This window comes from Coregonus lavaretus (genome assembly GCF_964263955.1).
Source record: "Coregonus lavaretus genome assembly, chromosome: 7".
Lineage (NCBI taxonomy): Eukaryota > Metazoa > Chordata > Actinopteri > Salmoniformes > Salmonidae > Coregonus > Coregonus lavaretus.
The window spans coordinates 33,091,426-33,112,880 of NC_139994.1; the positions used below are offsets into that span (position 1 = coordinate 33,091,426).

The 21,455-nt window shown below is 42.2% G+C and overlaps 1 protein-coding gene across 2 annotated transcripts; it reads left to right on the plus strand.

Moving 5' to 3' along the window:
• The first annotated feature begins 5,594 nt into the window (after positions 1 to 5,594).
• Positions 5,595 to 21,338, plus strand: LOC311132335 (CUB domain-containing protein 1-like). Of its 2 annotated transcripts, XM_084165580.1 has the most exons (11): positions 5,595 to 5,772; positions 12,972 to 13,205; positions 13,465 to 13,821; positions 13,945 to 14,154; positions 14,322 to 14,678; positions 14,830 to 15,192; positions 15,481 to 15,678; positions 15,909 to 16,271; positions 16,918 to 17,274; positions 19,656 to 19,743; positions 19,883 to 21,338. In XM_084165580.1, exons 1-11 carry the CDS (start codon positions 5,730 to 5,732, stop codon positions 20,409 to 20,411), a joined length of 3,099 nt encoding a protein of 1,032 aa, XP_084021706.1. In that variant the 5' UTR covers positions 5,595 to 5,729; the 3' UTR covers positions 20,412 to 21,338. The 2 variants fall into 2 exon arrangements, with proteins under 2 accessions (XP_084021706.1, XP_084021707.1); XM_084165581.1 differs by lacking the exon at positions 19,656 to 19,743 and having other exon boundaries at positions 5,613 to 5,772; positions 19,883 to 20,958.
• The last annotated feature ends 117 nt before the right edge of the window (positions 21,339 to 21,455 follow it).

Here is a 21,455-nt window from a genome sequence, read left to right on the forward strand (position 1 = left end):
AACCAAACATTTCACTATCCCAATACTTTTGGAGCTCACTGTATATTTAGTTTGTATTACAACTCTTTGCTTCTCCTGAGATAGCCGTTGATCGTGACTCTCAGTTCCATTACGTTACACATAAGAGTCATTGGACGAAGGCGTCTTCTTACTTCTTGGTTGCACTGGCGTCTCGGATTGGTTGGCGAGTGCAATTCTTGGTTACTTCTTGGTTGCAGACGGTGATATGATTCGTTGTCGTAACCAGAAATGTCCTCGACTCACGGTTGTCAGAGGCTCTGAACAGTGTTGGCTTTCAATCTTCTTTGTATTCGCACTGCAAAGACCTTGCTTGGAAGTCGTCAGCCACTCAGCCTTGTTAAAATACTCTAAACCTGAAGGTGGCAGTAGCGTTGTTTGGCAATGCTTATCCGTGCGTATTGCTTATGGTCTAGATTCCAAGCCATTTGCACTAATGTTGCTGTTTTGTAGAAAACCCTTGTTGATACCACAACCAGATGGAACAATGAGCAAGATATTTCACCGGATGTATATAAGTGAAGCATCCGGTTGGCGTTTCCACTCACTACCAAATATGGTGACGAGAGAAAGCCCAGTGGCCGGCAGTGGGAGAAGATGGAGCGAGATGGATTTTGGCCGATATTCTGCACATTTTCTCATCGACGAAACATTTGATCTAAATACAGTTTTATGTTTCCAAAACTAGAATATGTTACGAACAGAGAGACTAAGTTTTGTAGACTTTACCCTTTGCCAAAGTTTCTAAAAATTGCGTTCTTTAGAAGGAGTGCAAGGGCGAATTGAGTTAATGCACCCTCGCACTTCACATAGGCGTTCCCTAACGGAAATATGCAAATACATGCTAGAACACGCCAATAAGATCTTGCTAGCTCGTGCTTGGCTCTGCCCACTATGATTAATTTGATCCCATTGGAAATGACAGCCTCTGGTCTATCTTGAGTTAGTCATACAAATCTTTGTTGAAACTAGCCAGATGGCCACAGCTACATAACTACCTAGCAAGATGAAGAAGCAACACTTTAATTCAGTCTCCATAATCCCACCAGTGTCAGCCCATAGCCAAATGTTTAGCTAGCTAGCTAATGTTAGCATATTCGCTAGCTAGCACAACATAAGGACACTGCACTAACTCGGCAGCTAACACAGGCAGCTGTTTCATGGAAACTAGCTAATCCATTGTGATTTAATTACAATGACAATACTAGCTACACAGTGGATAGCTAGCTTGGAGGAAGTAATTAGTGTTGTGTGCATTGCGTCTGTGCACTTAGCTATCTACCATCCCATATCCTATATTGCATATGAAGTGTGACTGGCTCATCCGTTGATGCATTCTTCTTTGGTAATATGGCAGTCCGCAAACAAATGTTATAGGTGCATGCCGCAACCTACTGTATTGGCTGTGTATCAGCCTACTATTCTGTAGTATGGGGAAACATTTCCCTACTAACTAACCCTACACCCATTAAAACCTCATCACTATTCCACTACTTTGGCCCTATCAGATCCTACACCAGGCCAGCAGCCTGGGAGGAGAGAACACTATCGTTCAAAACACTTTGTAACTCTTCTGCAGTAAAATCTCGTACACCCAAGTACTTCTCTGCAGCTACCACCACAACATCTATCCTCTGTGATTTACATTCCATTCCTGCGGTACAGTTGACAACCATGGCCATGAACACCAAAAAAAAAAAAACTGAACTGAAGCACGTTATTCCTATCACTCTCTATTGACCTCAGCCTACTCACAGGGATCGTCTTAGGATCCTTCACCCTGGACCCATCTTCCTCTACTACTCTCTTCACTGTCTCAGCATACGACACCTTCTGCACTACTCTGATGCCTTTCTCTCACCGGACACCTCTGATCTCCAGCACCATGGGCACCCCTACAGTTAACACACACAACTTTTTCCACCGATACTACACATTCCTTGGTCTCATGTCCTCCTGCACACTTCTCACATATAGGAATCTCCCTCCTACACACTGCTGCCACATGACCATAAGCTTGACACCTAAAACACCGTAATGGGTTCAGGACAAAAGCTCTCACAGGATAACTGACACATCCTAACTTGACTTTATCTGGTAAAAACGCTGCATCAAAACTCAGTAGTACAGACAGTGTCTTCTCTGTTTCACCACGTTCTCCACCGGGTCTGTGTCGCACCAAACGACGGGTGTCACACAACTTCAGTTGGCCGTCCTCAACACGTAACGCCACTCCAGTTATCACTCCTTTCAACGGCGCCCTGCTCCGGAGAGTAAAGCTAGTCACAGTTCTTGTCCCCAATCGGTAGGTTCATCGCTACCGGGTCGGCACTCCGCACGCAGCAGGTACCGCTTTTGTTCTAGCAAGAGAAGGAACAGCCTCCCACTGTGATAAGTACCTATCGGCAGTCTATCGGGAGTGAGATTCTTGGTGTGTTTCATGCTTTAATAAATGTGAAGTATTGATAGCCTTCTCATTTAAAGTAACTTTTCAGTGAAAATCTCACTTTTAAAAGTTAATATTCTGTTAACTCATACCCAAACAGTGTTGTTGACTCAACCTATACTTGTATTTGTGGCCAAAGCATACATTTGAGAAAAAAACTTGACCTCAAACTTGATCTCAAACAGAACAATAAAAAAATGCTTGCTATTTCCTCATAGAGTATGATGTAATAATGATGATCTGGCCAATCAGCAGTCTAGAGGAAGATGAGCTGGCCAAACAGCAGTCTACTCGCGTTAATATTTTTAATGACCGGTATACGCACACACCATTCCAACACAGAAAAGCTGCTTTTTAACATTCTTAATTACACTTTTTTGGAAGGAAAACGATTTCACTCATATTGTAAGTAATTATAGGTCATATTTAATATAAATCTGGAAACACTGGGCAGTTACTTTAATCAGTGACCATTAGTTGTGTGTTGCTGCCCTCATGTGGTCTTCCTAGGGTTCCTATCTTCTCATTATTACCGTAATGCTCCAGAATATCATTTAAACTGACACAGCCACACAAACTTACTAGAGTAAGATAATACAGTAGTAACATTTTGTGATGATAGGAGCAAAGCTTTGCAATGCTGTCTCTGATAACTTCCACCATACATGGTTTAGAACTTCTACTTCCTCAGTAGGGAAATCCTTCGTTTTTATCTTCTGACACAGGCATTCTCTAAAAACATAAACAACATGAAAACAACCACGCTACCTGCTGTCAAACTGGTTTCACCAAAGCTTGAATGTCGTATGTCAACCAGTGTGTACCTAGTGGGTGCACTCTGCAATAAATCAACACAACACACAAGGAGGGATGCACAATGGTTGCCCAAATAATGCTGCACTCTTATAAAATGCAGTCTTGTCACAATTAAGGAAATATTCTAATTAATGTAGGGCATCAATAAAGCCGAAACAGAGAGAGGGGTGTCACGTCAGATAAGATTTGACGTATCAGCTCAAGGCTTCAACAACAACCTGGATTTACATAGTAAACTAAATTCTGGAACACTCAAATTATACTGAACAAAAATATAAACACAACATGCAATAATATCAAATTAGGCTCTAATCTATGGATTTTTCACATGACTGAGAATATAGATCATTTTTTTAAAAGGTAGGGGCGTGGATCAGAAAACCAGTCAGTATCTGGTGTGACCACCATTTGACACATGCAACGTGACACATCCCCTTCGCATAGAGTTGATCAGGCTGGTGATTGTGGCCTGTGGAACGTTGCCTACTCCTCTTCAATGGCTGTGTGAAGTTATTGGATATTTGCAGGAACTGGAACACGCTGTCGTACACGTCGATCCAGAGCATCCCAAACATGCTCAATGGGTGACATGTCTGGTGAGTATGCAGGCCATGAAAGAACTGGGACATTTTCAGCTTCCAGGAATTGTGTACACAGATCCTTGCGACATGGGTCCTTGCATTATCATGCTGAAACATGAGGTGATGGTGGCGGATGAACGACACGACAATGGGCCTCAGGATCTCATCACGGTATCTCTGTGCATTCAAATTGCCATCGATAAAATGGAATTGTGTTCATTGTCCGTAGCTTATGCCTGCCCATACCATAACCCCACCGACACCACGGGGCGCTCTGTTCACAATGTTGACATCAGCAAACCGCTTGCCCACACGACACCATACACGTGGTCTGCGGTTGTAAAGCCGGTTGGATGTACTGCCAAATTCTCTAAAATAACGTGGGAAGCGGCTTATGGTCGAGAAATTAACATTAAATTGTCTGGCAACAGTTCTGATGGACATTCCTGCAGTCAGCATGTCAATTGCATGCTCCCTCAAAACTTGAGACATCTGTGGCATTGTGTTGTGTGACAAAACTGCACATTTTAGAGTGGTCTTTTATTGTCCCCAGCACAAGGCGCACCTGTATAAACACCATGCTGTTTAATCAGCTTCTTGATATGCCACACCTGTCAGGTGGATGGATTATCTTGGCAAAGGAGAAATGCTCACCAACAGGAATGTAAACAAATGTGTGCACAAAATTTGAGAGAAATAAGCTTTTTGTGCAAATGGAAAATGTAGGGATCTTTTATTTCAGCTCATGAAACATGGGACCAACACTTTACATGTTGCGTTTATATTTTTGTTCAGTGTAGTACGATATGTTATGTTTGGTATTGTATGTATTAATTTGTGGATGTCCATCATCCATTTCGTATGATATGTTACGAATGACAATTTGTACAATATGTTACAAATTTGCAATATGTATAATATGTTATGAATTCCAATTTGTTGTGGCTAACGTTAGCTAGGTGTTGAACGTTAGCTAGACTAGGGGTTAAGGTTAGGGTCAGGTTAAAGGGTTAGGGTTACGGGAAGGGTTAACTAACATAATAATATAATAATATGCCATTTAGCAGACGCTTTTATCCAAAGCGACTTACAGTCATGCGTGCATACATTTTTGTGTATGCACATGCTAAGTATTTGCAAATACAGGAGGTTGGTGGCATCTTAATTGGGGAGAACGGGCTGTGGTAATTGCTGGAGTGGAATACGTGGAATGGTATCAAATACATCAAACACATGGTTTGATGCCCTTCCATTATTATGAGCCGTCCTCCCCTCAGCAGCCTCCACTGGTTGAAAAGTAGCTTAACATTATTAAGTAGATGCAGAGTTGCTAATTAGCTAAAATGCTAATGTTGTCCATGATGAGCTTGGAACACACATGGGGGGACCAGTACGGAAAAAAAGTATGAAAATGTATGCACTCACTACTATAAGTCGCTTTGGATAAGAGTGTCTGCTAAATGACTAAAATGTAAATGTCAAAATGTTGCTATGTGTTCACGTTATACACCTGACCAACCACCCTGCTTTCGTTTTGGCTTAAGTAACCTTCTGTTTTATGTAACCATACCAAACTCAACATACTGTGTCATACTAATTTGTGTGTCCTGGATTTTCGTTTACTATGTTACGTCTAGTCTATGAGACCAGCCTGTCAACTACAATCTTCCGTCAAGTTTCAACAGGTTACCGGTTAATGGGAGCGTACACGCCCTCTGCGTGAAACAGGTAGTGTAAATCAGGAAGTTACTGCTCTGTCACCGCCATCGAAAATGTTTTAACCTCGGATTTTACTTAATGCAAATATCGGTGTTTTGATAACATTTATCGGAAACATTTAGGCACATATTTTTGTTTTATTAGGGGACATGCTGCTCCTGGGAATTGTGACTCTGCTCCTCAACATGTCGGGTGAGAGAACATTCAAAACAACCTTTCAAATTTAGCAAATTAACTATCAGTTGCAAATTATGTACTGAGTGTGGCCTTTCCATATTCTCAATGTTGCAAAATATGTCGATAAACTGAATAATTATATACTAAAGTGGTTACTAGTTTTTAGTTTGATATATTTGCTAAAAAAGTGAGAAATGATTGACATTATTTCATGTAATCTGTAACAGCATTCTGCATATTCTTGATCCACTGCAATTGGAAATAGTTTACAAATGGGTTAGCCAGCAGAACCGACCTGCTTGCTTACAGCTGCACTATGGTCAGACAGGCTTGTATGACATTTTGCCCACATTACATTTAGACAGGTAGGACAGATGGAAAACTGAGAAGTGAAAAGCTGAAAACAGCCTGCTTATACTGAAGTTAATTTCAATAGAACACAAAGAAGGCTCAATTTGTACTGAAATAGTCAGACATCTTTCTCCAACTTGTGTCAGATCTCATGTTGATTGAGTTGACACTGTGAAATGAGGCCTAAAATAACCAACATGCTCAGCAACAAACCTTGCTACAGTTTGTATGCCAGATAATGTGATATAACCAAAGATTTTTGGTGTCGATTACTGGACATTACAGGTTTGCCTATACAAAATGTCGGCATAGATTTTTCAACTAACCTGGTATTGGCGATACTCTCTTCATTCTCGATCCTTGAAAACTGTTGTCTTATAAATGTCTGTGTCCAGTTGCAGGTGGTTCTACAAACACCAGAGAAAATTCAGAAAGATAGTAAATCCATGTTTTGTACCGCGCTAGGAGGTTCCTTGCCGTTTTAGCTGCCGCACATCTAGCATTTCCTAGCATCTTTGCAGGAACTAGTTGTTTCTATGCGACTCGGCCACGCATAGAAGTAGATGACACCGTGTCACACAGTGCGACCAAAACAAAGATCCACACACATACAAGAGGTAGGGCTTGGAATTGCCAGGGACCTCACGATATGATTCCGATACTTAGGTGCCAATACGATATTTATTGCGGTTCTCATGATTCTATATGTATTGCGATTCAATACTGTGATTTCTTTTGTGATTCCATGTTCCAAACATATTACTCACCATATGGCTGCTGCAAAGGGACAATAGAGAGCCATGAGAAAACAAGTTTTGATCAGACATGGAAATAAAAGTGCTGAAAACAAATTGGCTCCCTATTAAAAAGAAGATGGAGAACAAGCTATGAAGGAAAAATACTTGAGTTTTGATCCTGCTACAGCAAACTAGCGCAAAAATAATATTGCGATATTGTCAATACGATATATCGTTAAAAATAAATCCTGCTATGTAACTGTATCGATACAAAACATGGATTTAATATCTTTCTGAGTTTTCACTGTTGTTTTTAACTGTACTCAGACATAAGGTAACTGTTTTCCAGAATCGAGAACGAAGAGAGTATCGTCAATACCAGGTTAGTTGAAGAATCTATGGTGGCAGTTTGTATGGGCAAACCTGTAACGTCCAGTAATGGACACCAAAAATCTTTGGTTATATCACATTATCTGGAGTACAAACGGTAGCAACAACATACCCTCAGCTGAGTATAACCCTGGCCTCTGTCTGCCATGTCTTTTACCCTCTATGTTTAGTTTTAAAATACATGTTTATGGCGGTTTAGGAGGCACTAAATATCAAATTATATAATGTCTTTGCTTCATTAATGATTAACAACAATCTGTTCCAAAAGGAAATTCTAGGGCATATCAGCCTAAGTAAGATTTTCAGTAACCATGCCTAATCATTATGAGGAACATGTTTTACCATTGAGCAGGGGTCCATGGATTTTGGAGTGTAGGGTGGACTGTTTTAGCCATAGGTTAACAATACAGCATCCTATTTTTTAAATGACACCCTTTCACTGAAGTAGCTGCATTGATAATGAGTTTCACACATTTTATTAGGGCAAGTAAACATCACAAACTTTGTCATTATTATAGCTTTGACTGAAGTTGTGTTCCAAATGGCACCCTATTTACATTGTAGTGCACTGCTTTTGACCAGGGCCCATAAGGCTCTGGTCAAAAGTAGTGCACTATATAGGGAATAGGGTGCCATTTAGGATGCACACTGAGAGTCATTGTTCCTGACACACCTATTATTTACAGTCATGTTCTCACAGTCTGAGGCCATTGTGAGCTGAGCCTACACAGTACATATGGGTGATTCCTCATGAAACTAGAACAAAAAAAGACCATGATTTTGGGGATTTTCACAACATTTAATCCATAGAATGGTCCTTTGGTGGAAGGATTGTTGACATATATTTGACATCTGTATCTTAAAGCATAATTGAGAAATAATTAATAAATAAGTTGGAACATTTGTGACATTTAGCCTCACCCAGGCCTCCTTTAAGACTCCATAATGTTTCATCTGTAGGTGGACAGAATAACGCAGAGACTCAGATTTTCACCTTAAAATGTATGCCAAACAAAAAGCATTGATTGCAAAGTTAAGGAAACCATACAACTCTATGCACAAGGACTACAGTTTAAACAATTTCGACTGAACATTTTACAAAAACACATTTACTTGAAGAACAGTGCAGATGTAAAGTTTCATAACAGAATGACGATAAAATCTCCCTCAGTTATTTTTTATGTGACCAACTCTTCAATCTACTCTGAATTAACATAAAAAGATGTCGGCAGAAAGAATGGGGTGTCAGCTATATTACACACTGAGTTAAAAAAATATATATCTTGGTTATTGAACTACAGTAAGTGAAATGGATTAACACCTGATAACAGAATGACATAATGGGTCCCTGATCTGTACTATACAGAATTGCATAATTATGGATACAGGGTTCTACACTACCTTTTTCCACTGGTGGCACTGGTGCTACTAACTTTTTCAGTTAGTGGCACCAGCACATGACCTGGCCTGTGTCTCATAATGTACCTGCATTCCATACAGAACCAGGCTAATAATGACTAGCCATCTTTTAAATTAGCATGTCCTTGTGTTCTTACATACCAAAACGATACCACTGCAAAATAAAAATAAAAACGGCCAGGAGGACTGCGATTTCCCCCAGTTATTTTCAGGTTTTCGCTCTCAAAATCACACTTTTTAATGATAGACAAACAACAAAATTGGATGTTCTAACTCCACAACAACGCTTAAACAACATCAGGGGACCATTTATGAGGTCTGGGTAAAATCTGATTATTTTATTTGTTAGTGTAGTTACCCTTTAATTCAGATGTGTACCAGCCAAAATGTTGTTTGGCTAGAGGTGTTTCTGTAGCACACTTGTGATGGAGTATTCAAAACAAATGGCCACTGATGCAAATAATCATGATTCTGCCAGGTAGATTTGCCTTTCCATCTACCCAAAAACGGTTAGGGTATCATAGGCATCGCTAACGTCTACACAAAGTGGTAGACATAGGCCCTACAGCAGGGCTCAACATTCAGGTAAATTTGCCAGTGGCACACCGGGCCAGTGCCAACTGAACTACTGCCCCGAATAAATAAATATAAAACTGGCCTGGGTCAAGATCTGACAGGAAAGCATAATTTCAATAGCGGGTGATTTTATCTTTCATTTGCGGGCTGAGCAAGTAACCTATACAGGGTTCATGCAGACATTTGCAAGTCAAATTCAAGGACTTTTTCAAGCACTTAATTATAATTTTCAAGGACTTACATTTTACATTGAATTGTTGTAATAGCCTATAGAAAGAAAACTGCCCCAAAAATGTATGCCAAAAAAGTATGCATTACCACTAAGAATAATTATATTTTTTTATAGGCCTACCCAATCACATTATGCATTGACATCCTACAATATGTCAGAATAATGTGAGCATTGCCTGACTAAATAGACAGAATGCTTCCGACTCAAGCACACTAATGAAGTCTGTTCATGTGGTAGATTGTCAGTCTCGCCATTTGAGATGTTGAAGGGTTATTGGGGGGTTACTGTACCATGTTTTAAAACGAAAAAGCAACCAAAAACTGGGTTCCCTTTGTAATGGAACACTTTGTTTTATGAAAACCAAGTTGAAGCCAACATTCGATGTTGTCTTGCTCATAATAACCGCACATAGTTTTACTGCAACAAGCGCAACAGACTAGCGCAACACCCTTCATTTGAAACGGCAGGAAACAAACGAAAGCACGCCTACCTTATAATAATTTTATTATTATTATTATTATTAAACCTTTTATTTTGACTGGAAAGTCATACTGAGACTAGGGTCTCTTTTTCAGATGAGCCCTGCATAAATACATCAAACATACTGACTGTACAAAACATTAAGGACACCTTCCTAATATTGAGTTGCACCCCAGCCTCAATTTGTCGGGGCATTGACTCTACAAGGTGTCGAAAGCATTCCACAGGGATGCTGGCCCATATTCACTCCAATGCTTCCCACAGCTGTGTTAAGTTGGCTGGATGTCCTTTTGGGTGGTGGACCATTCTTGATACACAAACTGTTGACCGTGAAAAAGCCGGCAGCATTCCAGTTCTTGGTACAAACTGGTGTGCCTGACACCTACTACCATACCCCGTTCAAAGGCACTTAAATATTTTGTCTTGTTAAATCCATTTCAATCAGTGTAGATGAAGGGGAGGAGACAGGTTAAAGAAGGATTTTTAAGCCTTGACACAATTGAGACATGGCTTGTGTATGTGTGCCATTCAGAGGGTGACTCTTGCCGTTTCAAAAATACCTATCCAGGCATTGAAGATGAAGTCGTTTTTTTGGTTATCTGGACTTTACTTTACTATTTATATTTTTGACAACTTTTACTTTTACTTCACTACCTTCCTAAATAAAATTATGTACTTTTTACTCCATACATTTTCCCTGACACCCAAAAGTACTTGTTACATTTTGAATGCTTAGCAGGACATGAGAATTGTCTAATTCACACACTTATCAAGAGAACATCCCTGGTCATCCCTACTGCCTCTGATCTGGCGGACTCACTAAACACATGCTTCATTTATAAATTATGTCTGAGTGTTGGAGCGTGCCCCTGGCTATCAGTAAATTTAAAAAACAAAGACAATGGTGCCATATGGTTTGCTTAATATAAAGAGTTTGAAATTATTTATACTTTTACTTCTACTTTTGATACTTAATTATATTTTAGCAATTACATTTACTTTTGATACTTAAGTATATTTAAAACCAAATACTTTTAGACTTTTACTCAAGTAGGAATGTATTGGGCGACTTTCACTTTTACTTGAGTCCTTTTCTATTAAGGTGTCTTTACCTTTACTCAAGTATGACACATGGGCACTTTTTTCCACCACTGTCTAAAATAGACATAAGTGGCCTGGACAAAAATATTACCGCTTGCTCTGTAATATGAGTAGTATTTTGATTTCAATAACAATTTTCTTACATTTAATTTATGAATATTGAAAAATATAAACATGAAAATATTTTTTTATTTGGTTACTTTTCAATATATTGTTTAACATGTATAGTTTTAAAGTTTTGGCCCATTTTATACAGAGAAATTGGCATAGTAGGCAATGTAACCAATCACAGCCCTCTGTTTACTTGTATCATTGCACATCCTGTAAATCACCAGCAGAGGGCGAACATTTTGAATCCATTTTCACATTCACTCTGTTGGTAGCCTCGGCTTCCAGGCCTGCATTCAGTATGAAAAAACGTAGTGGAACGTTCAATTAAACGGAAACGGCACTGTACTGAAAGACCAGTTGGAAAAATGGAGAGGGGTTGGGTTGTGGGTCTAAATGCACCGCTGCCCTTTAAATACGTCACTCATTGCTTCAAGGCACACCCACAGAACTGAGCAAACGTACCTTTGTCTGTTCAAGAGCGTACAATAACGTTTTGGGGTAACGTGTTCAGTATAAACCATTCCGCAAACGTTCAAGCGAACTGAATGCACCCCATGTCTCGCTCACATTGTTCTCGAGAGCCTGGGAAAGTTCATATTGGGAAAAGTAGGTATGAGTGGAGCGCTAAATGTTTTCTTAAACAACCACCCCTTCCATCCCTTCTCAGAAGCGCAAATTATCCAGAGTAAGCTAATTTACAGTGCTAGCATTGCTAGCATGCTATATTTTAGAAAATTGATATTTAGGATTAAAAAAAATATTATAATAATTTTGTTGAAATGACTACTCCACATGGGCACCAGTGAAAATTATTGGCTTTTGGTTTCGTATCTCTGCCTCTGTTTGAACATGCCCATTCCAATTTTTGGGAGGCGCAAATGGCTTAGACACACCAAGGATGGTGGATACATTTAAGATGATTGACTCAAGCCGTTTACCATTGGTCGCGTTCCCCTGCTCAGATGTTGCATGCATCAACCAATGGTTGCGTGCCTACGTCATCGACTGTGTCATGCAACGTCTTGATGCATGCAACGTCTGAGTATAGCGGGGGAACGCGACCAATATCTGGCATGCTCACGTGAGAGAGGGAACAGCTGGCTCTGTCCTACTTATTGGTCTCGTTCCCCTGCTCAGATGTTGTGTCATCGACTGACAGATTGCTATAACATATGATGTGGTTAGCTGATACGTAAAATACCTATCCAGGCACTCTTTCTATCTCTGCCTCTCTCTCTCGCTCTCAATGTCCCCTCTCCCGGCTCTTACTGACACCTACCCATGAGCCCCCTCTCTTTGCATTTACTGTAACCAGCATCCTCAACCACTGAGCACCGAACATCCATGGATGTTGAAAAGTAGTTGAAATTTGGTCAGTCCCTTCCTGGCCTTGATGTTAACATCCACAGATGGACCGGACTGGACCAAATCTGAACCTATCATAGACGTATATTTCACAAGTTAATGTGGAATTGCCCAGAACCTCCATTCATATTTTCCTATGAAGGAACATGTAGCGTAGTGTTCTGTAAGGATGTGTATTTGTGCAATAACCGGTGCAGCCTCGAGTCCAGACATGCAAATAGGTTCTAACCTGCTCCCAACGTTCAGTGAAACTTAACTGCTATGTCACTGTTTTATAATCTTTTTGTCTCATAATATATTTTTGTTACCTTCAGCTGAAAACTCTTAGCCTGTTCATTGACTCAAACAACAGTTTTACTCCTCAATACAATGACATAGTAGTGAACTAGCCTTTTCAGTTTGGACTCTTTGCAAAATATTAAAAATAACAATTTCTTTGTTATTTTCACCAGAATGTCTGCGCATGACCGTCCGCCCTGACAAAGATGCTACGGTGACTGTGTCATCCTCACTGTTCCTTCCATTGGAACAGTGTTCCGTGTGCACGGTCAGTGGCGCTGAGAATGACACCCAGACGGCCTGTCACTCATCTCTTACCCTGGTCCCCGATGAGGACGTCACCTTGCTCTTCAACTGCACTGAACCACCACAAAGTGCTTTCGTCATCCTGATCCACAGGAAAATTGGTGATTCTAGAGAAACTTTGTAGTGTTGGGTTTCCTTTTAGACTGCCAGCTCAATTCGATCAAACCAGTATTGCCGTATTTACACAGTCAAAAATACGTTCAGAATTTGGCATGCTGGGGTGGTAGTTGTGTCAACAAAGATACTGCATAAAAACAGCTAAGGCCACCTTTCAGATCTGGCCCTAAGGGTGAACCGTTAAGCAGGTTTTGTTTAGGTTTCTTCTCGTCTTACCTGTTATGTGATTTTTATTTTACCCAGAATGCACCAATGACACCTGCAGCCCTGCCGCAGGTGCAGCTCAGCCTTCCCTCTTCTCAGAGTTCATTAGAACCCTCGTCTGGGGCCTAAGTGTGCCGGAGAAGACCGTTTTGAGTTTGGACTTCCCTGGTGACAGGCTGAAGGAGATGACTGAATCAGAGTTGTGTCAAGATGGCTACCAGTACACTGTAACCAGGACCAGCACTGAAGGAGAGGTCAAAACTCAGACATACTGCAGGAATGGCCTCGTGGCTCACCTACATATACCGAGCCAAGCCACGGTGTCTTTGCAAGTTCAAAAAGGCCGAGAGGTGGATTCCTCTGTATTCACGGCCACTGCCAAACCAATAAAGAAACGTAAGCCCTTTAAACTCTTCTGTTCATGGCTCAAACTAATGTGAGCAGTGTATGTACAGTGAATTATATTTTGTTGAAATCAGAACTATAAATTAGAGTGCTTACGTTTCTAATTGTCTTCAGAGAGCCGGATGATCTCCGTGACCCCAGAGCCAGACACTATCGTCACCATCAGCAGAGACACCAAGGCCAAAGAGTGCAGTGTGTGTGTTGGGGAGGGGCCTACCTGCAACCCCAAAGAACTTGTCCTGAGAACCGCCCGCAACACCTCTGTGAAGTTCACTTGCCCACAGCCACAAGATGTCTTCAGTGTGCAGATCAACAGGGAGATTGGTAAGACGCCTCAGACCCATTTTCCTGGCCTCAACAGGGCCCTGACCTGACCTGTTTTCTAGTGGCATTTGAGCTTGCCTGGCACAATGGACCCAATGAGAGAGTCTCGAAAGTGCAAAAGCTGCTTATTAGTTAGCTTCACTAATACAATGTTTTTCCTCCTCCAGATTGCACAGAGATCGCCTGCACCGGGAACATCGTCCAGGCGGAGTCCTCCCTATTCCCAGACTTCAACAGATCCTTCACCTGGGACCTGAAGGTTCCACCTGGCCTGGCCTTCCAGCTGGACTTCCCATCGCCAGGAATGAGACAGATCCCACCCTCTGAAACCTGTCCTGACGAGCATACCTACACCATCATCACATACCAGCGCACCGGGCCCACCACCATCGGCATTTTTTGCCCAGATGGCACCATCACCACGGTCCAGGTGTTGTACAAGGGCCGGGTGTCCCTGCAGGTCCCTGGGGACAGGAAGCTGGAGCCACTGGACTTCAAGGTCACCGTCGGACCGGAGATTAAAAGTGAGTGTCTGGCAGCTGTTGGAGGAGCCATAAAAAATGAATGCCTGTTGAGGTCACTGAGTTCGTCTCTATTAGCTTATATGTATTCAGTAGCTCTCCCTTGACATAATTACTCATGTCATTATACCTAATTTAACCCCTTTCCTTCCAGTGCTGGCTGTGGTAAAAGCCAACCTACCTCGAGGGGTGTCAGATACAGACTTCTTCTCAGCCAACTACCCTAGAGGTTTCCCTGATGACGACCTGATGAGGTGGGACTTCACAGTGCCCGGCATGCATAACTACACGGTTAACTTCCTGAATCACACAGAGTCTTTTTGCCGGAAGAAGGGAGTGATGGTGATGTACCACAAGGCGCACGGGAAGGTGGGCATTCAGAAGACCCTGGTGGACACCCAGCCAACACACAGGCAGGGCAGCTTCACCATGACCCTGTTTAACTGTGAGACAGATAGGACCAAACCGGGCCTGTCCCTCAACTTTAGGGTCTCTGTGATGAGGAGCGGCCATCCAGGTACAAAGACTATTGGCAATCATAAATTGTTATATGACATGATTTGTGTTGTATTAATCACAAGTAAGATCCAAAGATGCTTCTTTATTCTTTGCATGCAATCTGTTAAACCAACCTTAGACTTTTGCAAACCAATATAATACTAATATTTCCATTATAAACTTTGAAGAAACTTCTTGTGGCCTAAAATTTGCCTGATCATTCATGCAATCAAATGAATTGAGTGGTGATCGGTTACCTACTTCTCAGAAGATGATGGTGCCTGTCTGTCTTGTATTCCCTGATCAGTTGTCTGCACTGTAAATCCATCAGAGGAGGAAGGGCCAGTCCTCCACATTGAGAAGAGGGGATCTGACCCCTACTGTGAGATGAGGAAGAACTCTGTGATCCAGGAGAAGATCACAGTTCCCTCAGGGACCAAAGCCAGACTTTCTTTCCTGGACTGTCCAAGTGAAGACCTGCGTCTGACAGCCAGAAAAACCATAGGTACTGTAACAATGCATACAGTAGCCTTGCATGTATTGCCTCCGAAACATAGAAACTACTATGACAGTATCTATGCCATTCTAACTTAAGCTTCTTGTTAGAGTATATTTGTGACAAAGCTAGAACAAATGGTGTTTGTGCATTATCCAAATCTAAAGATGTGATGGACTAAGAATATTAATGTATGTAAACCCATTATAATATGTCAAGCCTCTGTGGATCTATTCCAGGATGCCAGAGTTTAGACTCGTGCTCCGTGAGTGGGACTCTCCTCACGGTCCCTAAAATGCCGACGTGCCTCCCTACGCTACTCCAAAGCTTCACCTGGCACCTCATTATCCCAGTATATGGCACCGTGGATTTACTGTCCCCCACAGGAAACCTCAGGCAGTCCCTGCCAGGACAGGAGTGCAATGGCAGTGTCTCCCTTCACGTAGCAGAGGGTGATGGGTCCTCCATTGGCTACTTCTGCTCCGAAGGCAGCATTCGCAAAGTCCAAGTGCACTCCAACGTCTCTGTCACTGCCACAGCCAAGGACCTTAGCCTGATTCAAGGGCCTTTCCTCAATGTGTCCTTCAGTGAAAAAATCTCAGGTATGCTAACTGGCTTTGCATGTTTTAAATCTTTTAAAGTAACTGTCCAGTGAAAATCTCACTTTTAAAAGTTCTGTTAACTCATACCCAAATAATATTGTTGACTCGTCCTGTACCTCTATTGGTGGCCAAAGCATAAATTCACTTCAAAAACTTGTATCAAACTTGTATCTCAAACAGACAGTTGTAAAAATGCTTTCTATTTCCTCATAAAGTATGATGTCATATGCCTGAGGAGGATGAGCTGACCAATCAGCGGTCTATTTCGAATGAATATTTTTTATGACCGGTATACGCCCACACTATTCTGTTTTTGGGTACGCCCCCACCATTCCAACACAGAAAAGCTGCTTTTTAACATACTGAATGAAACAAAATTGTACGGAAAACTATAACTAATTTTGTAGTTAATTATAGGTCATATTTCATAGCAGTCTGGAAACACTGGACAGTTACTTTAATACTCTCTTCACTTACCTTTTTATGATTTATTGTGAAACATCCACAAGAGGGCATTGACATACAGCAATGGCAAGGGGATTTGTTTTAAAAATGGATTCAATGGAAAATTGCATTCTCACTCTCAACCTCTCTGTTCAAACTGTATTTAAAATTATTGTTCCTCATCACTTACTTTGTCTCTCAGACAGCATCATATATACAGTCCAGCCCAGAATGGGTTCCCCTGCCCTCCTGGCCACCCCAAACTGGCCCAGCGGCATGAAGCCGTACTCCACCGTGTCCTGGATCATCAATCTGCCGGGCCACCTCCAGGCCGACCTGCTGTTGACCAACATCAGCCAGCCCAAGTGTGGCCAGGGGCACACCTTCATCAAGGTGCAGACCCTGGGCTCTCCAGAGGAGATATTGAGTCGCAGGGAGGATAAGGAGTCAGAGGACAAGCTGATGGTCCCTGAGAGCTTCTATCTCAACATGTCCAACTGTATGCCGGAGGACGGACACTTCAGTGTGCTCAGCAAGGTCACCCTGCAGAAGACTAGCAGTAAGGACCTGTTTGTAATGTTGTTATAGAGTTGACTGAATATGTTTGTGCTAAGATATCTGCATAATTCTCTCTCAAGACGTTTTTGGTTATTTCAATAACTCTTAAGAGATCTTAAATTTGAGGGGAAAAGAAAACAAGAATCGTTTTTTTGTAACTGGATGTCTATAACTTAAATGACATCAATACACTTAGTGCACTTATTAGGGATACATAATCATCAACAGTATTTAGGGATGCTGCCAGCGAAGCTTGACTCAACTCAGAATATATGTTCATCCCTCTACTAAGTGTGAAAAAAGCTCAGCGATATGTCGAGATGGAAGAGAAAATCACAACTTTCGATAAAATGTATATTGCGCTCTCAATCAAACCCTAATAACTCAACTTCTCTTCGTGCCAAAGCAGGTGTTGATATTATATATATCAAATAAATAAATAAAACAAAATTTAAGTGAAACTGCATGCAATTCATTCTTAGCATTTATTACTGTCTAGTACATTTGAGAAAAGCGAAGCAATACGTCAAAGATGAGATAATAATTTATGTCCTAAAAATGATTTACGTCCTCAATTAAACCCTAAGAAATCCACCTCTCTTCGCTCTATCAACTTGAAAATTGTATATAAAGTGTTTTTGAATTGTTACATTGTTACAAGGGAGGGTGTATAATGCTTCTATGCAACTGCCTTTCAGCCTGCTCATAAGCCAGCACCTCGTTTCATTGCTACTTGCAGCTACACTGCTCAAAAAAAATAAAGGGAACACTTAAACAACACAATGTAACTCCAAGTCAATCACACTTCTGTGAAATCAAACTGTCCACTTAGGAAGCAACACTGATTGACAATACATTTCACATGCTGTTGTGCAAATGGAATAGACAACAGGTGGAAATTATAGGCAATTAGCAAGACACCCCCCCCCAATAAAGGACTGGTTTTGCAGGTGGTGACCACAGACCACTTCTCAGTTCCTATGCTTCCTGGCTGATGTTTTGGTCACTTTTGAATGCTGGCAGTGCTTTCACTCTAGTGGTAGCATGAGACGGAGTCTACAACCCACACAAGTGGCTCAGGTAGTGCAGCTCATCCAGGATGGCACATCAATGCGAGCTGTGGCAAGAAGGTTTGCTGTGTCTGTCAGCGTAGTGTCCAGAGCATGGAGGCGCTACCAGGAGACAGGCCAGTACATCAGGAGACGTGGAGGAGGCCGTAGGAGGGCAACAACCCAGCAGCAGGACTGCTACCTCCGCCTTTGTGCAAGGAGGAGCAGGAGGAGCACTGCCAGAGCCCTGCAAAATGACCTCCAGCAGGCCACAAATGTGCATGTGTCTGCTCAAACGGTCAGAAACAGACTCCATGAGGGTGGTATGAGGGCCCGACGTCCACAGGTGGGGGTTGTGCTTACAGCCCAACACCATGCAGGACGTTTGGCATTTGCCAAAGAACACCAAGATTGGCAAATTCACCACTGGCGCCCTGTGCTCTTCACAGATGAAAGCAGGTTCACACTGAGCACATGTGACAGAGTCTGGAGACGCCGTGGAGAATGTTCTGCTGCCTGCAACATCCTCCAGCATGACCGGTTTGGCAGTGGGTCAGTCATGGTGTGGGGTGGCATTTCTTTGGGGGGCCGCACAGCCCTCCATGTGCTCGCCAGAGGTAGCCTGACTGCCATTAGGTACCGAGATGAAATCCTCAGACCCCTTGTGAGACCATATGCTGGTGCGGTTGGCCCTGGGTTCCTCCTAATGCAAGACAATGCTAGACCTCATGTGGCTGGAGTGTGTCAGCAGTTCCTGCAAGAGGAAGGCGTTGATGCTATGGACTGGCCCGCCCGTTCCCCAGACCTGAATCCAATTGAGCACATCTGGGACATCATGTCTCGCTCCATCCACCAACGCCACGTTGCACCACAGACTGTCCAGGAGTTGGCGGATGCTTTAGTCCAGGTCTGGGAGGAGATCCCTCAGGAGACCATCCGCCACCTCATCAGGAGAATGCCTAGGCGTTGTAGGGAGGTCATACAGGCACGCGGAGGCCACCCACACTACTGAGCCTCATTTTGACTTGTTTTAAGGACATTACATCAAAGTTGGATCAGCCTGTAGTGTGGTTTTCCACTTTAATTTTGAGGGTGACTCCAAATCCAGACCTCCATGGGTTGATAAATTTGATTTCCATTGATAATTTCTGTGTGATTTTGTTGTCAGCACATTCAACTATGTAAAGAAAAAAGTATTTAATAAGATTATTTCATTCATTCAGATCTAGGATGTGTTATTTTAGTGTTCCCTTTATTTTTTTGAGCAGTGTAATATGTCTCATTCTTACCCATTCTAATCACAATTCTCTCCTGCTCGTGTGTGTCTCTGTAGAGCTGCTCATGAGCGGCATCCTGGGGGCTGTGGGAGCAGTGCTGCTCCTTATGATCATTGTGCTGACAGTCGTCTGCTTGGTGCTAAGGTGAACACCTGCCTCACCAAAACAATATATATAGCTTTGATGTTGAGGTCATTGTATGACTTGGCTGTCGTCCCCCCCCCCCCCCCCCCCCCCTCTGCTTGACTCAAAACCATTTGTATTCCTCTTTCGTGCTTTACAGGAAGAAGAAAAGAAAGATGGTCAATGAGGCTTCCATCTACATAGGGAAAGGGAATATTTTCATCCCAGGCGACAGTGTGTTCCCCAAATCCCGGTCGGATAACGAGTCTCACGTCTACGCCTCCATCGAAGACACCATGGTGTACAGCCACCTGCTGCGCGAGCCCAGCTATGTGGGCACCATCCAGGACCACTTCCAAGGACAGCCGGTCGACACCTACAGGACATTCATGGCACTCCAGGACGGAGTGCCAGAGATCACAGAGACTGCTGCAGACCATGAGCCTGAACTGGTGCCTGAGAAGGACATGTACAGATCTTTCCTGGACCCGTCGGAAACCTTCATCCCATCGAGACCTCGCACGCCCATTGACCGCCAGGACAGCATGGGCTTCATGGACCGCAGGATGGTGGACAATGAGCTGTACACGTTCAAGAGCACTGGGGATATAAATACGATTAGACTGTCGGGTGCCAACCAAATCCTAGATCCAGAGACCATCGACTCGGAGGGGGAGGAATCCATTTAGCCTGAGGCGGTACTGTGAGATGGACTACTGTTACTCATTTCATATAGCTCCAAGTGTTTCAGGTTCACTGCAGTGTAGAAATGGGGCGGAAATGTGCCTTTGCATAACATTCAGGGAGTCTGTATTAGTGGTGTTGTGCCTACTGCACAAGACCATCAGACAAATTACTATTACTACCTTTCATTGGAGCCTCTGTGTCTACGTTTCCTCCAAGCTCCTAGAATGTCATTTCTGAAACAGCACATGGTGCTGTTCTTTTGTTTTTACAATACTGATCTACTTGGTTTTGTGTATATTTCTTGATAGTATTTTATATTTGTTTTATATGCTAGTATGTATTTAATATATTGAATGTTGCCCTGGACCACTCGTGTGCTATGGGTTTATGAGCAGGGTTGCTTGTTTTGTACCTAATGAGTAACCTTGGGTTACTTTTAGAATTTTTAGAATTGTTTATGCCTTGTGTCAAAGGTTTTTCTCTGTAAATCTGTATTTTTAGACATTACTGAACTTTTACTCTGCCAATTTTTTAAATAAATTCCTTAGACATTTTGAGTGGTCTATGTACAGTGTGATATTGTGAATAATACTGTATCTAGGATAGATAAGGGAATCAATCCAAAACAATATTGCTTCAAAAGGCATCTAAAAAGACTAGCAAAGAAAATACAAATTGTTTCCTCCTTGTTGTGATGGGAAAAGTGACATTCTTTCATCCTTTGGCTAAAACCTGTGACCTTTAAGTCCTGGCTTGTAGTTTGTTGTAACCACAGGAACTTCAACCACGGAAGACAGGATGATTGTTTGGAAGGTTTTGGTGTAGTTACCATGAGGAACTTTTACGGGAAACAACCAAACCTTTAGCAAGACGCCAAGGGTCATCAGATTATGACAATCCTCTTGCGGTAATAAACTTTTGTGTTTACAATTTTGTATCATCTCCTCTGAAGGTTGAAAAATGTTTACTGTATATTAGAATCACATTTCCCGCTACAATATTAAGATTTGATACATATTCAATGAACGTGTATTCCTAAGACGTTT

Excerpts from the sequence above, each read along its gene's own strand:
- LOC311132335 (XM_084165580.1), top strand. The coding sequence starts at position 5,730 with ATGCTGCTCCTGGGAATTGTGACTCTGCTCCTCAACATGTCGG. Across the intron at positions 13,206-13,464 it reads CCTGATCCACAGGAAAATTG|AATGCACCAATGACACCTGC; the intron begins GTGATTCTAGAG and ends TATTTTACCCAG. Across the intron at positions 14,679-14,829 it reads CGTCGGACCGGAGATTAAAA|TGCTGGCTGTGGTAAAAGCC; the intron begins GTGAGTGTCTGG and ends CTTTCCTTCCAG.